Source organism: Grampus griseus (genome assembly GCF_964374135.1).
Source record: "Grampus griseus genome assembly, chromosome: 18".
Lineage (NCBI taxonomy): Eukaryota > Metazoa > Chordata > Mammalia > Artiodactyla > Delphinidae > Grampus > Grampus griseus.
In genome coordinates, this window is record NC_139012.1 from 65,680,591 (window position 1) to 65,696,313 (window position 15,723).

Below are 15,723 nucleotides of genomic sequence, written 5' to 3' on the forward strand. Positions count from 1 at the left end.
TCCTGAACTAATTTTGTAAAATCTATATTCTTTGTTGTGCGTGACCAGTTAAAGTGGTCCATTAGCTTAGTTGTCAGCTAATAACTGGACAGAGATTTCAATGTCTGGAACCAAAAAAACTCCCAGTCTTTGCTGAGATGTTGTGTGTGAGAGTTGGGGCACTCCTTCAACATTCAGCCAGGTAGCTCCTAACGTTGCTTCAGCCTTCACTTTCTGCTTCCACGAAGCCTCAAGGTTACCCAGAGGTGAGTGCTTAGGGTCTTTCTGGTCCTTCTTGAGCATGCACAGTGCTGGACATGTGCACTAGATTTCTAGATTGCCAAGAATATGTCAGAGTGTTTCAAAACCCTTATTATTTCATTTCTAACTTTTCTTCCCAAGCTTTTACCTTAGTCTACCATTTGTCCTAACTTCAGGCAGCAGAGAAGTGTCCTCCCCTCAACGGGCCCCTCCCCTCAACTGGCCCCTCCCCCTGGGTAGTGGCTTTAGCCCTGGGCAAGTTCCAAGTTAGGCAAGAGAAAAATAAGCTTTTCAAATGGGTCTCCCAGGGAGGCATGAGACATGTCAAGTAAGGACAATCTTTGCAAACCTGGTCCATTCTGCTTTCTCCAGTACTAGGAAGCGTGGGATGCTATTTTCAAGGCTATTGCGGAGTTTGGGAGCAAAGCATAGGACTAGCCTAAGTTAAAATACCACAAAGCATGCCGAGACTCAGCTTGTTTTGCTTAGTTTTTTAATAAGCACAATCTAACTGCTATTAGCTTTTAGTTGGTTTCTAGCGTTCTGAAAAAGTTGATCTTGACAGTTTTTGAAGGCCAGTTTTATTGTTTCTTTTAGGGAGAGGCAGAATTTTGGAATTCCTTAATCCAATGTTTTTGTTGATGTCCCCAACCTATAAGACAATTTTGCATCTTAATCAAATAGCTAATTAATGTAACCCAGTCATTATGATCATCAAAGAATTTAAAATGTATGGTTGTGTTTTAAAACTTTCTTTTCTATGCTCTCAGCCTCTTCAACTCCAAGTACATACATGTGGCTTTCATAAAAAATGATGTTAGTTCATTTTTTCCTCTTACCTACATGCACAAACGCCGTATCAAACTGCATTGTGTCTACTTATAATACATGTGATATCTGTGCAAGACAGGGAATTCAATGACAGAAGCACATTTTAGTGGTCTTTTAAAACCTTGTTGCTTATCACAGAGCCTGCCCCAGTTGGCACTTAATAAATGTGTTTAATAACAAGCACAATGAAAAATATTAGCTAACACATACTGAGTTCTAACTTTATCCCAGGCCGTGTTAAACAATTTTTTAAAACTCTTTTTAAAATTGTGGAATATATAGACAAGAGTTCACGTCACATATATGTAAATTTTAGAAACTAACAAAATGAATATACATATACCAACACTCCATTGTAAGAATAGAACATTAGTAACTTCTAAAGATCCTGTGAGATAATCTTGAATTCCACATCATTTCCTATATTTCCTTATAGCTTTACCACATGTGTATCCATGAATGTATAAATTTGTTTTATCTTTTTTTTTAATTCTATAAATGGACTCATACTATATTATTCTGTAATTTTTTTTTTTTGTTCAACATTATGTATTTGGAAATTACTTCATTTTTCACTACTGTAGAGTATTCCACTATATGGATAGACCTAAGGATGTGAGCTAATAGCAGTCAGAAAAGGCCAGGCTATAGTGAGACAATAAAAAACTCCTAAGGCAAGGAAAAAAATTTGAGGATCAAGCCCTAGAGTATGCGAACTTTTAAAGGTCACAAAGAGGCAAAAGAACCAGGGAAGGAGGTTGAGAGGGGTTTGGCTAATGAACTGGAAGGAAAACTAGCAGAAAGTTGTGCTGTGAAAGCCTAGGAAGTATAGTATTTCAGACATAAGTGTGTGGAATGCTATTGAAAGTTTAATAAAATAAGGAATGAGAAGAATCCATTGGACTTGACAACATATAATACTATGGCGATCTCATCAGGGTTAGTTGTGTTGTAGTGGTGATGCTGAAGCCATATGGGGCTAATTTAAGACATAACGGCAGCAGAAATATAAGACAGCATGCATAGACGATCATTAAAAAAAGCAGCAGAGAAATGGAGGTGTGAGGATCTGGGAGGTGGAAAGTTTTAAAAAATACTATCAACACTAGAGCACTGTGTATGCTGTCGAGAATAATCCTACAGAGAAGTCACAAGTTGCTGAAGCAAAAGAGACGGATAACTCAGAAACGTCTCTGAGAAGGTGACAGAATGGAATCCAGAGTCCAGAGGAAGGGAACAGCCTGTCACAGGAGGAGGGACACTGTCTCCAGCACAAAAGGAGGAAAGATGAAGATGAGTGCAATATATGAGGGTAGAAAAATGCAGGAGATTAGCCTACCAGCTGTTTTCTCAATGAATTACGAAGGTCATTCACTAAGTGAGGGTGGAAAAGTCATCTTGAAAAGTGGGGAGGTGAGTTTACCAGAGACGGAGTAGAACTACAAAGCAATATTGAGTGCCATTTGAAGACTGTGATCATGAATTTAAAAAGTCAGTCTATTTGTGTGATTTTTCTCAGATAACATTCACCTGTTCCAAGTACAAGCACAAAGAAAGAAATGGAAACGTCCAACCAGAGAGGGTTTTGGTCAGGCAAATACCTTTTCTCTCTGAAGGAAAGGCTGACACGCATTACCTAAGGTTATACTTACGCCATCTCAAAACAGTTCAAGATGCAAACTACGAAGTAAATAGCAAATGCAGTGTTAAGCTAATGAATTAACACTTACAATCATTTATTTTAATTAAGTTTTCAAGATCACACTGATACCACATTCTGCTCATCAATCTTCCATTGGTTATCTCAATTTGGCCCTATATTGTACTTTCTTTCCTATTAGCATATTTTCTAAAAACACACTGATACAATGTATAAAAATACTGCAATGATTGCTACTCTAAAAACAGTTTAATATTTTATTTGAAAAAATTAAGTAAAAAGCTAAATATACCTTTTTCCTAGAAATCAAAGGAAATCACTAATGGTAAGTAAGCAATCTTTTCTCACAGTAGATATAAATTATATAAAATTTAAGCTCTTGATTTATATCATACTTTATTTTCTATCTTTTATATATCACATATACTCATTGAAGGAAAAAGACTAAAAATACAGATTAAATACCAAAAGAGATGATATATAATCAATCACTCTTGCTCCAAAAAAATCATATTTCAGACAGATGAACACACCATGTTCTGTAAATACTGATTTGTTATATATTCTGTATTTGCTATATAAATAGTAATTTTATCTTACTACTTTTCAAAATATTTTAACCTAGTCAATTTTTTCCTTATGCCTCATTTTCTCACATATAATTTAGAGACTTAGCTCTTTTTATGGATTTACCAGAAATTAAGATTTTTTTTTTTCTTTTGCGGTACGCAGGCCTCTCACTGTCGTGGCCTCCCCCATTGTGGAGCACAGGCTCCGGACGCACAGGCTCAGCGGCCATGGTTCACGGGCTCAGCCGCTCCGCGGCATGTGGGATCTTCCCGGACCGGGGCACGAACCCGTGTCCCCTGCATCGGCAGGCGGACTCTCAAACACTGTGCCACCAGGGAAGCCCAGAAATTAAGATATTTTGCTAATAAAAATCTGTCCTCAAAGTCTTACCAACAAAGTCAAAGTCAAGTCACATCAAACACATTTAGATTTTTTGTTTTTTAAAAAACAAAAACAAAAACAGTGATTCTGAATCTTACTCTTGGTACGGTTCTAAAGTCAGAGCCCAAACAAGGGGCCACCATAAGGCTAGACATAACGTCAATTAGCAATCGCTACTCTGGCCTTTTTCCTGCAGGGTTAGAGTATACCTTGTTTCTTTGGTTTGAACACCAAAGTGTGTTGAAGTTAGAGTCCACATTGTACCACAAGTATTCTTTTTTAAACACTAGATTTACACGAAGCACAGGATGCCTACATCCCATATGAAGTGCCGAACTTCGCCTTGAATTCAGTCTAGGGCAGACACAGAGTAGAAGCCACCTTTAAATTACTTCTCTCTTTTCCTATTTTTGCTGAATGTACATTTCTGCTCCTCAGTTTAAGTATACCTACTCACAGTATCTAGCAAAAAAGCAAATGAATCTTTAAGTAAAGAGATATTTATTAGGTCCTATCTTCGAACTAATTCCTAAGTTTAGATAATTTTTTAATGTACAGTTAATTTAGAACTAATCTTGTAAAAAAGAAAAATCCCTCAAACCTCTCACACTACTCTTTCCCCACATATTTATATTCCAGAATTGAGGGGAACTGCAGGGCTGGAGAGACGTGGAGTGCAGACACAGAGCAATGCCAACTCAGGTCAACACGTGTTACTTACTTTCACTTTACTGTGACCAAAGCAAAGCAATTATTGGGAGCTGCATTCTTATGATACAAAGAAAACTGTAACCATCAAATTTCAAAGTAAAGATTAACAGACTAAAAACCAAGAAAACCTTCAGTGTTTTAGGAATGCAATGTTTTGCTAACACATTCTAAGACAATCAGGAGAGAAGTGTCTGCACTTGCTGCGGCGATCGGTGTAGAATGCTCTCTGGATCTTTGTATTCATTGACTGGATTCATCACAGCTGCATACACTTCACCATAGGCTCTGCAGACTAATTCTGTAGACTGTTTTATGATCTGCTCTCTATTGACAAACAAACAGAATGTGAACACATAATCTGAGAATGAAACACCAAGCACTGTAAGAAGGCTCCATGCCTGAACCGACGAATTTCGTTTTCGTAATTATCACACATATATTATTACAACCACTGTACAGCTACATGAGTTAGTCATTTTGGTTTGGGGATAAAAGGTTTCTTTATATTTATTATTTCTTTATTAAATCTTCTCCATTAGTACGCAGGTTGCAGGAGGGCAGGAGCTGTGTTTTGTTCACTGCCTTATCTTTAGGGCTAGAACAGCGCCTGATATACCGTGGATTACTAAACAAGAAACAGAAACCGTGACCCACCATGAATGTGCTGATTTTGAAAACATGACTGATAACACATCAACCTTAAAGAGACTTATAATTATTCAAATTTCTCAATACTTCAAATCTCAGAATAACTTACAATATACTGTCCTTTCACCTACAGCTCCTACACTAACAACCATATCTCCTAGATTTCTTCTCTCTCGCAAAAACGTGACACTTGCCTACAACAAATCACAGCATTTTCAAATACGCATTTCTACATAAGTACATAAAAGAATAGAAATAGTTTTAAATAAACTGAAGCAAATGTTTTTAGAAAAAAATAACACTGGGCTCATTAAATCTGCATTAACCCCTTATGTTTTCATGACATTTACTTCGGCATCCCCAGCTACTTCTATTTCTATATACCTACTGATGAAAACATCTTTTTCTGATTTTTATAACTAAATTAAAAATGTGTCTTTAAAGCTTTACTCCCAAACCTACTTCTCTTATGTCTCCTGCTTCTGTCAATGGCATAACTATGTCTCATCACCTCAGTTCAGGCCCTAACAAACTTTTCTTGCCTGGAGTATCTAAGAAAAACTCCTACCCGGTCTTCCCCCATCCAGTCTGTCCCCCATTTAATGTATCATGAGCACTGCTCGTAGATTAATCTTTCTAAAGCAAACCTTTTATCGTGTCTCTCCCCTACCCAGGGCCTTTCTTCAAGGAGGTTCCATGGCTTCTTCTGGCTTCAGAGAAGTCAAAATTCCTTACCCTATCACTCAGAACCCTTTATAACACCTTCTGCATCACTACTCTAATGCTGCAATCCAGCACGGCTCCTGACTGACTGTTCTATCTGCCCTGCTCTTCCTGACCTCAATTCCCTTGCTTACTCACATACCTCCATTTGCATAGAATGTCCGTCTCACCCACTTTAAACGCCCTTAATTCTCAGTAAAAATGTACTCTCTCATCCAAGAAGCCTCTCTGATCTTCTGAGCTAGAAATAATCCGTTTTTAGAACATCCATGAGCAAACTAATACATTTGTAAAATTATCTGCAGAAATAAGTGGATCTGTGGTCCAAAAAAGAACAAAACTAGTTAGATGGAAAGAGAAGGGGAGTCCACTTGGATCTCGAGTCATCAGCACACTGTTCCCATGGGGTCTCAGACTCTTGATTTAAGCAACTTTGATTTGCTGGAGCAACCTAACATTGTCCCCAAATTGCTAAAGCTCCCAAAATGAGACTGGGTAGAAGGAAGATACACTGAGTCAATTTTCTGAGCAGAGTGGAGTAATGCTATTGGCTGTACTACCTTTTTGTTGGAAGGGAGGACGGTAGAAACTGGTTTGGAAAACTACTTATCCAGATGAGGCTTTGAGATATTTTTTTAATCTGTTGATTAGTGATCATTCCTGTAATTAACTGAGCCTAACAATAAATGCATCAAAATGACATAAAAATTATTTTCCATAAATGATACAGCTGAAAATACTCTAACTAGCATTTGGAAAACTTGTTAACTATACATTTGATACCCATTTTGCAAGAAGGTAAATAATGGATTTATCTTTTTTATACCAGTTTTACTGAGATATAATTGACATACAGCACTGTATAAGGTGTACAACATAATGATTTGATTTACATCCATCATTCATGATTATCACAATAACTTTAGTGAACATCCATCATCTCATATAGGTTGAAAATTAAAGAAATAAAAATTTTTTTCTTGTGATGACAACTTTTAGGATTTACTCTTAACAACTTTCATATATAATCAGCAGTGTTAATTATATTTATCATGTTGTACATTACATCCCTGGTACTTTAAATAATGGATTTTTAGCTACAGCACTTTTAGTTCTTTACTAAAAGCAGTAAGATGTTTTATTTGAATTGTTGTATTTTATTTTTTATTGAAGTGTAGCGGATTTAAAAGGCTGTCGCAATCTCTGCTATACAGCACAGTGACATTTACACATAGATTCTTTTTTTAATATTCTTCTCCATTATGGTTTATCCCAGGAGACTGGATATAATTTTCTGTGCTATAAACTTGGACTTTGTTGTTTACCCATTCTAAATGTAATCGTTTGCATCTACCAGCCCCAAATTCCCAGCCCATCCCTCTACCTCCCCCTCAAAAAGCAGTAAGATTTCTGGAGGTGTATAAGGCATTCATTACTCACACCTCATACTCTAAGATCTATACTCAGTCTGAACACAGTGTATACTTATACTACATAAGGAATACAAAAACAGGGCTACTCCTCCTCACAAGAAGTTTAAAATCAGAATAAGGTACAATAATGAATATTAAACACATTTTTTAAAATCCAGAGGCGAGAGCAGAGGCAAGAAGAACTACAATCCTGCAGCCTGTGGAACAAAAACCACATTCACAGAAAGACAAGATGAAAAGGCAGAGGGCTATGTACCAGATGAAGGAACAAGATAAAACCCCAGAAAAAAAACTAAATGAAGTGGAGACAGGCAACCTTCCAGAAAAAGAATTCAGAATAATGATAGTGAAGATGATCCAGGACCTCGGAAAAAGAATGGAGACAAAGATCGAGAAGATGTAAGAAATGTTTAACAAAGACCTAGAAGAATTAAAGAACAAACAAACAGAGATGAACAATAATTGAAATGAAAACTACACTAGAAGGAATCAACAGCATATTAACTGAGGCAGAAGAACGGATAAGTGACCTGGAAGACAGAATGGTGGAATTCACTGCTGTGGAAAAAAATAAAGAAAAAAGAATGAAAAGAAATGAAGACAGCCTAAGAGACCTCTGGGACAACATTAAATGCAACAACATATGCATTATAGGGGTCCCAGAAGGAGAAGAGAGAGAGAAAGGACCAGAGAAAGTATTTGAAGAGATTATAATAGAAAACTTCCCTAACACTGGAAAGGAAATAGCCACCCAAGTCCAGGAAGCGCAGAGAGTCCCATAGAGGATAAACCCAAGGAAAAGCATGCCAAGAAACACAGTAATCACACTGGCAAAAATTAAAGATAAAGAAAAATTATTGAAAGCAGCAAGGGAAAAATGACAAATAACATACAAGGGAACTCCCATAAGGTTAACAGCTGATTTCTCAGCAGAAACTCTATAAGCCAGAAGGAAGTGGCATGATATACTTAAAGTGATGAAAGGGAAGAACCTACAAGCAAGATTACTCTACCCAGCAAGGATCTCACTCAGATTCTATGGAGAAATCAAAAGCTTTACAGAGAAGCAAAAGCTAAGAGAATTCAGCACCACCAAACGAGCTCTACAACAAATGCTAGAGGAACTTCTCTAAGTGGGAAACACAAGAAAAGAAAGGACCTACAAAAACAAACCCAAAGCAATTAAGAAAATGGTCATAGGAACATACATATCGATAATTACCTTAAACATGAATGGATTAAATGCTACAACCAAAAGACACAGGCTTGCTGACTGGATACAAAAGCAAGACCCATATATATGCTGTCTACAAGAGACCCACTTCAGACCTACGGACACATACAGACTCAAAGTGAGGGGATAGAAAAAGATATTCCATGCAAATGGAAATCAAAAGAAAGCTGAAGTAGCAATACTCGTATCAGATAAAATAGACTTTAAAATAAAGAATGTTACAAGAGACAAGGAAGGACACTACATAATGATCAACGGATCAATCCAAGAAGAAGATATAACAATTATAAATATATATGCACCCAACACAGGAGCACCTCAATATATAAGGCAACTGCTAACAGCTATAAAAGAGGAAATCGACAGTAACACAATAATAGTGGGGGACATTAACACCTCACTTACACAAATGGACAGATCATCCAAAATGAAAATAAATAAGGAAACATAAGCTTTAAATGACACAACAGACCAGATAAATTTAATTGATATTTATACGACATTCCATCCAAAAACAGCAGATTACACTTTCTTCTCAAGTGCGCACAGAACATTCTCCAGGATAGATCACATTTTGGGTCACAAATCAAGCCTCAATAAATTTAAGAAAACTGAAATCATACCAAGCATCTTTTCCGACCACAACGCTATGAGATTAGAAAAGAATTACAGGGAAAAAAAACATAAAAAGCACAAACACATGGAGGCTAAACAATACATTACCAAATAACCAAGAGATCACTGAAGAAATCAAAGAAGAAATCAAAAAATACCTAGAGACAAATGACAATGAAAACACAACGATCCAAAACCTATGGGATGCAGCAAAAGCAGTTCTAAGAGGGAAGTTTATAGCTATACAAGCCTACCTCAAGAAACAAGAAAAATCTCAAATAAACAATCTAACCTTACACTAAAGGAACGGGAGAAAGAAGAACAAACAAAACCCAAAGCTAGCAGAAGGAAAGAAATCATAAAGATCAGAGCAGAAATAAATGAAATAGAAACAAAGAAAGCAATAGCAAAGATCAATAAAACTAAAAGCTGGTTCTTTGAGAAGGTAAACAAAATTGACAAACCATTAGCCAGACTCATCAAGAAAAAGGGGGAGAGGACTCAAATCAATAAAATTAGAAATGAAAAGGAAAAGGTTACAACAGACACCACAGAAATACAAAGCATCCTAAGAGACTACTACAAGCAACTGTGTGCCAATAAAATGGACAACCTGGAAGAAATGGCCAAATTCATAGAAAGGTATAACCTTCCAAGACTGAACCAGGAAGAAATACAAAATATGAACAGACAAATCACACGTAATGAAAGTGAAACTGTGATTTAAAAATCTTCCAACAAACAAAAGTCCAGGACCAGATGGCTTCACAGGTGAATTCTGTCAAACATTTAGAGAAGAGCTAACACCCATCCTTCTCAAACTCTTCCAAAAATTGCAGAGGAAGGAACACTCCCAAACTCATTCTACGGGGCCACCATCACCCTGCTACCAAAACCAGACAAAGATACTAGAAAACAAGAATATTACAGACTAATATCAATGATGAATATAGATGCAAAAATCCTCAACAAAATACTAGCAAACAGAATCCAACAACACATTAAAAGGATCATACACCATGATCAAGTGGGATTTATCCCAGGGATGCAAGGATTCTTCAATATATGCAAACCAATCAATGGGATAACCCTATTAACGAATTGAAGAATAAAAGCCATATGATCATCTCAATAGATGCAGAAAAAGCTTTTGACAAAATTCAACACCTGTTTATGATAAAACTCTCAAGAAAGTGGGCATAGAGGGAAACTACCTCAACATAATACAGGCCATATATGACAAACTCACAGCAAACATCATTCTCAATGGTGAAAAACTGAAAGCATTTCCTCTAAGATCAGGAACAAGACATGGATTTCCACTCTCACCACTATTATTCAACACAGTTTTGGAAGTCCTAGCCACGGCAACCAGAGAAGAAAAAGAAATACAAATTGAAAAATAACTAAAACTGTCACTGCAGATGACATGATACTATACATAGAGAATCCTAAAGATGCCACCAGAAAAATACTAGAGCTAATCAATGAATTTGGTAATGTTGCAGGATACAAAATTAATGCACAGAAATCTCTTGCATTCCTATACACTAATGATGAAAAATCTGAAAGAGAAATTAAGGAAACACTCCCATTTACCATTGCAACAGAAAGAATAAAATACCTAGGAATAAACCTACCTAGGGAGACAAAAGACCTGTATGCAGAAAACTATAAGATACTGATGAAAGAAATTAAAGATGACAGCAACAGATGGAGAGATATAACATGTTCTTGGATTGGAAGAATCAATATTGTGAAAATGACTACACTACCCAAAGCAATCTACAGATTCAATGCAATCCCTATCAAATCACCAAAGGCATTTTTTACAGAACCAGAACGAAAAATCTTAAAATTTTTATGGAGACACAAAAGACCCCAAATAGCCAAAGCAGTCTTGAGGGAAAAAAACAAAGCTGGAGGAATCAGACTCCCTGACTTCAGACTATACTACAAAACTACAGTAATCAAGACAATATGGTACTGGCACACAAAAAAAACATAGATCAATGGAACAAGATAGAAAGCCCAGAGATAAACCCACGCACCTATGGTCAACTAATCTATGACAAAGGAGGCAAGGATATACAATGGAGAAAAGACAGTCTCTTCAATAACTGGTGCTGGGAAAACTGGACAGCTACATGTAAAAGAATGAAATTTGAACACTCCCTAACGCCACAGACACAAATAAACTCAAAATGGATTAGAGACCTAAATGTAAGACCAGACACTATAAAACTCTTAGAGGAAAACACAGGAAGAACACTCTTTGACATAAATCACAGCAAGATCTTTTTTGATCCACCTCCTAGAGTAATGGAAATAAAAACAGAAATAAACAAATGGGACCTAATGAAATGTCAAAGCTTTTGCACAGCAAAGGAAACCATTAACAAGATGAAAAGACAACCCTCAAAATGGGAGAAAATATTTGCAAACGAGTCAACGGACAAAGGATTAATCTCCAAAATATATAAACAGCTCATGCAGCTCAATATTAAAAAAACAAACAACCCAATCCAAAAATGGGCAGAAGACCTAAATAGACATTTCTCCAAAGAAGACATACAGATGGCCAAGAAGCACATGAAAGGCTGCTCAACATCACTAATTCTTAGAGAAATGCAAATCAAAACTGCAATGAGGTATCACCTCACACCAGTTAGAATGGGCATCATCAGAAAATCTACAAACAACAAATGCTGGAGAGGGTGTGGAGAAAAGGGAACCCTCCTGCACTGTTGGGAACGTAAATTGATACAGACACTATGGAGAACAGTATGGAGGTTCCTTAAAGAACTAAAAATAGAATTACCATATGACACAGCAATCCCACTACTGGGCATATACCCAGATAACACCATAATTCAAAAAGACACATGCACCCCAATGTTCATTGCAGCACTATTTACAATAGCCAGGTCATGGAAGCAACCTAAATGCCCATCGACAAACGAATGGATAAAGAAGATGTGGTACATATATACAATGGATTATTACTCAGCCATAAAAAGGAACATAACTGGGTCATTTGTTGAGACATGAATGGATCTAGAGACTGTCATACAGAGTGAAGTAAGTCAGAAAGAGAAAAATAAATATCGTATATTAACGCATATATGTGGAACCTAGAAAAATGGTACAGATGAACCGGTTTGCAGGGCTGAAATAATAGAGACACAGATGTAGAGAACAAACGTATGGACACCAAGGGGGGAAAGCAGCGGGGTGGGGGTGGGGGGTGATGAACTGGGCGATTGGGATTGACATGTATACACTGATGTGTATTAAATGGATGATTAATAAGAAAAAAATGCTCATAACTTAGTAAGAAAAAAAATCCAGAGGATAGAAATGCAATGGAAATAGACATTCTCCAAGTGAATCTGAGTCAAATCCAAACTGTAAAGAGCAAGAACTGTGCCTGATAGTGAGTCCATATTTCTGGACAAATGTTAAGAGTTCATTTATCACTACCAAAGCCAGGTACATGTCCATACACTCATGTTCATTGATGTTTTCCTAATGAATTATATATGGTAGAGATAAAATGGTATAGTGAAGGACATTACTGTCAGGAGATCTCGACTCTAGTTGAAGTTCTGCTACTTACTGCTGCCTCGAACAAGTAATTTAACCGTTCCAGGACTTAATTTCACTATTGTAAAACAAAATACTGACCTCGATAATCTTTACAAGACACTTCCAGCTTTAAAATTATATCATTTCATTGAGAGTTAAGAGCATTTTAATGAACTGTGGTTAAAACATCTCTATGTGTTTATTTACACCCATACATACACATATACATACAGACACACACATTACTTTGGAGAATTGGGTTCCCTAAATAATGAACTGTAGTAAGCATATCAGTTACTTGTATAAAAATGGGTGGTGTTTCTAAAGTGCTAAAGCAATTTTCTTGCCATTTTACTATCTCCTCCTCCTTATTTATAATGCTAATTACTATGTAAGTTCATCCTTTATGTGAAAAAGTATACACATGTATCTGTATATCTGCCTGCCTGCCTGGTGTCGTGGCCCAAATTATTCACTAATACCATGTATGAAATACAGAGTTCAAATAATGATAAATTATAGTGACAAATAAAATCAATATTCAAAATAGAAAAATTCAGGAATTCTATAAATACAAAATGACCAGCAAATCATCTCAGTCTAGTCATGTGCTTCTGAAAACGTGGAATGTCCTTATCTACTGATCACTTCGTCTACAGGTAAAGAAAAGCAGTACCTTTTTTTTCCTTTAAGTCATGTATGCTATTTTCCAGCATGGGTACCCACCTCAGATTTTACTTTCTATATTTTGATCAATCACAGCCAATCACATAGCTGATGGACAGTACATTCAGAACTGTTTCTCTATGTCAAAATTCTAAAGGTAAGTTCTGCTTTTCACACGACCAACAGATATGCAAAAGGCCAGCTAAAATGGAAAAGCAAAATCTGAATGTAAGCCAAGATTCATCTATAAAGTTAGACCATTAACTTTCTTGGTTTCTTTACTACCATAAAATTCTCACGGTAATTTCAAAAAATTTAAAAACATGACTCATACAAATAAAGAATGTCAAAAATTTAATAACTCAATGAGGAAATTACTAAGATGGTAAAGCTGGTTAAAACATTCTGAGGAACTGGTCATTTACAGGTATTTAAAAAGGAAGGTTAGAATAAATTAAGTTACAAATAAAATGAGTTAACATCCCATGGAGCAAGAAAAAACACAGGACATGGAAAACCATGGAACCTTTAATCAACAGTAAACAGAGAATCAAACAAGGGTGCATTCCTCTTAAATAATTAAATAATTTTTGATGGGCCTGTTAACAATGTTTCAGTATGACACTGAAAAGACATGATGGGGCTTCCCTGGTGGTGCAGTGGTTAAGAATCCACCTGCCAATGCAGGGGACACAGGTTCGAGCCCTGGTCCGGGAAGATCCCACATGCCGCGGAGCAACTAAGCCCATGCACCACAACTCCTGAGCCTGTGCTCTAGAGCCCGCGAGCCACAACTACTGAGTCCGCATGCCACAACTACTGAAGTCCATGCACCTAGGGCCCGTGCCCGGCAACAAGAGAAGCCACCGCAACGAGAAGCCCGCACACCGCAACGAAGAGCAGCCCCCTCTCGCCGCAACTAGAGAAAGCCCACACACAACAACGAAGGCCCAACAAAGCCAAAAATAAATAACTTAATTAATTTAAAAAAAAAAAAAAAAGACATGCTGTTCTCCCAGACCCTATGTGCCTTATTTTCATGTTTTGGAAAGTCTTTCTTACTTTTCCAAAGTACAGTTTTTCTTTTCCCATATAGTTTGCTATACCAGTATATATCAAAGATATAGTTAACGTGCTATGAGAAAAAAGAAGAAGAAATAAATGAGGAGAAGATGAGTTTGTTACATAATTTCACATAAAGGCAACATATTTTAGTTACCTATGCACGGGAATTCCATACCTTAAGAAATTTAACTTGCCCAGTTATAAATGTCATAATGCCATAAAAATATGGTATTATAAATTTTAAAAATACTAACAAAGATAATTGTATAACTAAACGGAGATACCGTTCTCACTTTAAAATATGTTCACTGAAATTATGTATATTTTAAATAATTATTTAAAGTACTGAGCCGTGATAAGAAATGAACTGCTTACTTCCAGAATCAGTGAGCTTGTCATTAATCAGTACTTTAGGATTTTGGTTGCCATAACAACGTAATACAACTTTCATCATTACCATAAACCCAGCACTTCTAAAAATAACTTATTTCAACATTCAGGTTCTGTGATCACTAAAATTGAGCTTTATTACAGTGCCACAGTTAAGAGTGCAATCAAACACGCCACAGGAGAAAAGAAGGTGTTAACAGTTTAAACCTGGAAAACTAAGAAAAAAATACACTTACAATAGACTGGTTTAAAAATGTACATTTTTGTTTTCTCTTTATCACAATATACACACCAAAGATGCCATAGTGGGTCAGCTTTCTGTCATTCGGAGTAAAATTAAAGCATATTTTAGATGAGACCAAGGCACATATCTCACATAAGCCTTATCTATTACACATGCCTAACATTTCTGAGCTTCCTCTAAAAATAATAAAACAATGTAATCTCAACATAGAAGGAGTTAATAAAAATACAGTAAAAGCTAGTGTTAAAGAGAATAGGCTCTGGAATACTGGATTCGAATCTTGGCTCTGCTTCTTGCTAATTGTTTCACCTTGTTTCAATTATTTAACCTTTCTAAAAATGTCCTCTTCTGTAAAATGGAGGGTTAAGTGAAGGCGACCCTTTCAAGGATCACTCTAGTTGAGATGCTAAGATTAGATCGTAGAGGTTGGTGTGGCAATGATAGAGAGAGCAAGGGCGAAAACAGAATAGATCCAAGGCTAACATGATAACCCAGGCACAGATGATACCACCTTGGACCAGAGTGGCAACTGTGGAGATGGTCAAAAGTGACCAGAGTCTCCTCTCATATATTTCTTTCTAGATAAATATTTAATAAAATGGTTCCACGGCAATTTTGACTGCAGTTATGCTGAATTTACAGATTACTACACTACACACCCAGTTAGAGATGAATACCATGTGTCCATGTTGGAACACTGGAAATCTACAACAAACATCACACT

At 36.6% G+C, this 15,723-nt stretch overlaps 1 protein-coding gene across 1 annotated transcript in view; it reads right to left on the minus strand.

The window, feature by feature from the left end:
• Positions 1–2,347: 2,347 nt before the first annotated feature.
• COG6 (component of oligomeric golgi complex 6) overlaps positions 2,348–15,723 on the minus strand; it is a 62,034-nt gene continuing 48,658 nt past the window's right edge. Inside the window, exon 19 of the mRNA XM_082675894.1 lies at positions 2,348–4,717. Within this exon, the coding sequence (XP_082532020.1) occupies positions 4,570–4,717 (148 nt within the window). The 3' untranslated portion in view covers positions 2,348–4,569. The remainder of the gene's footprint in view (positions 4,718–15,723) is intronic.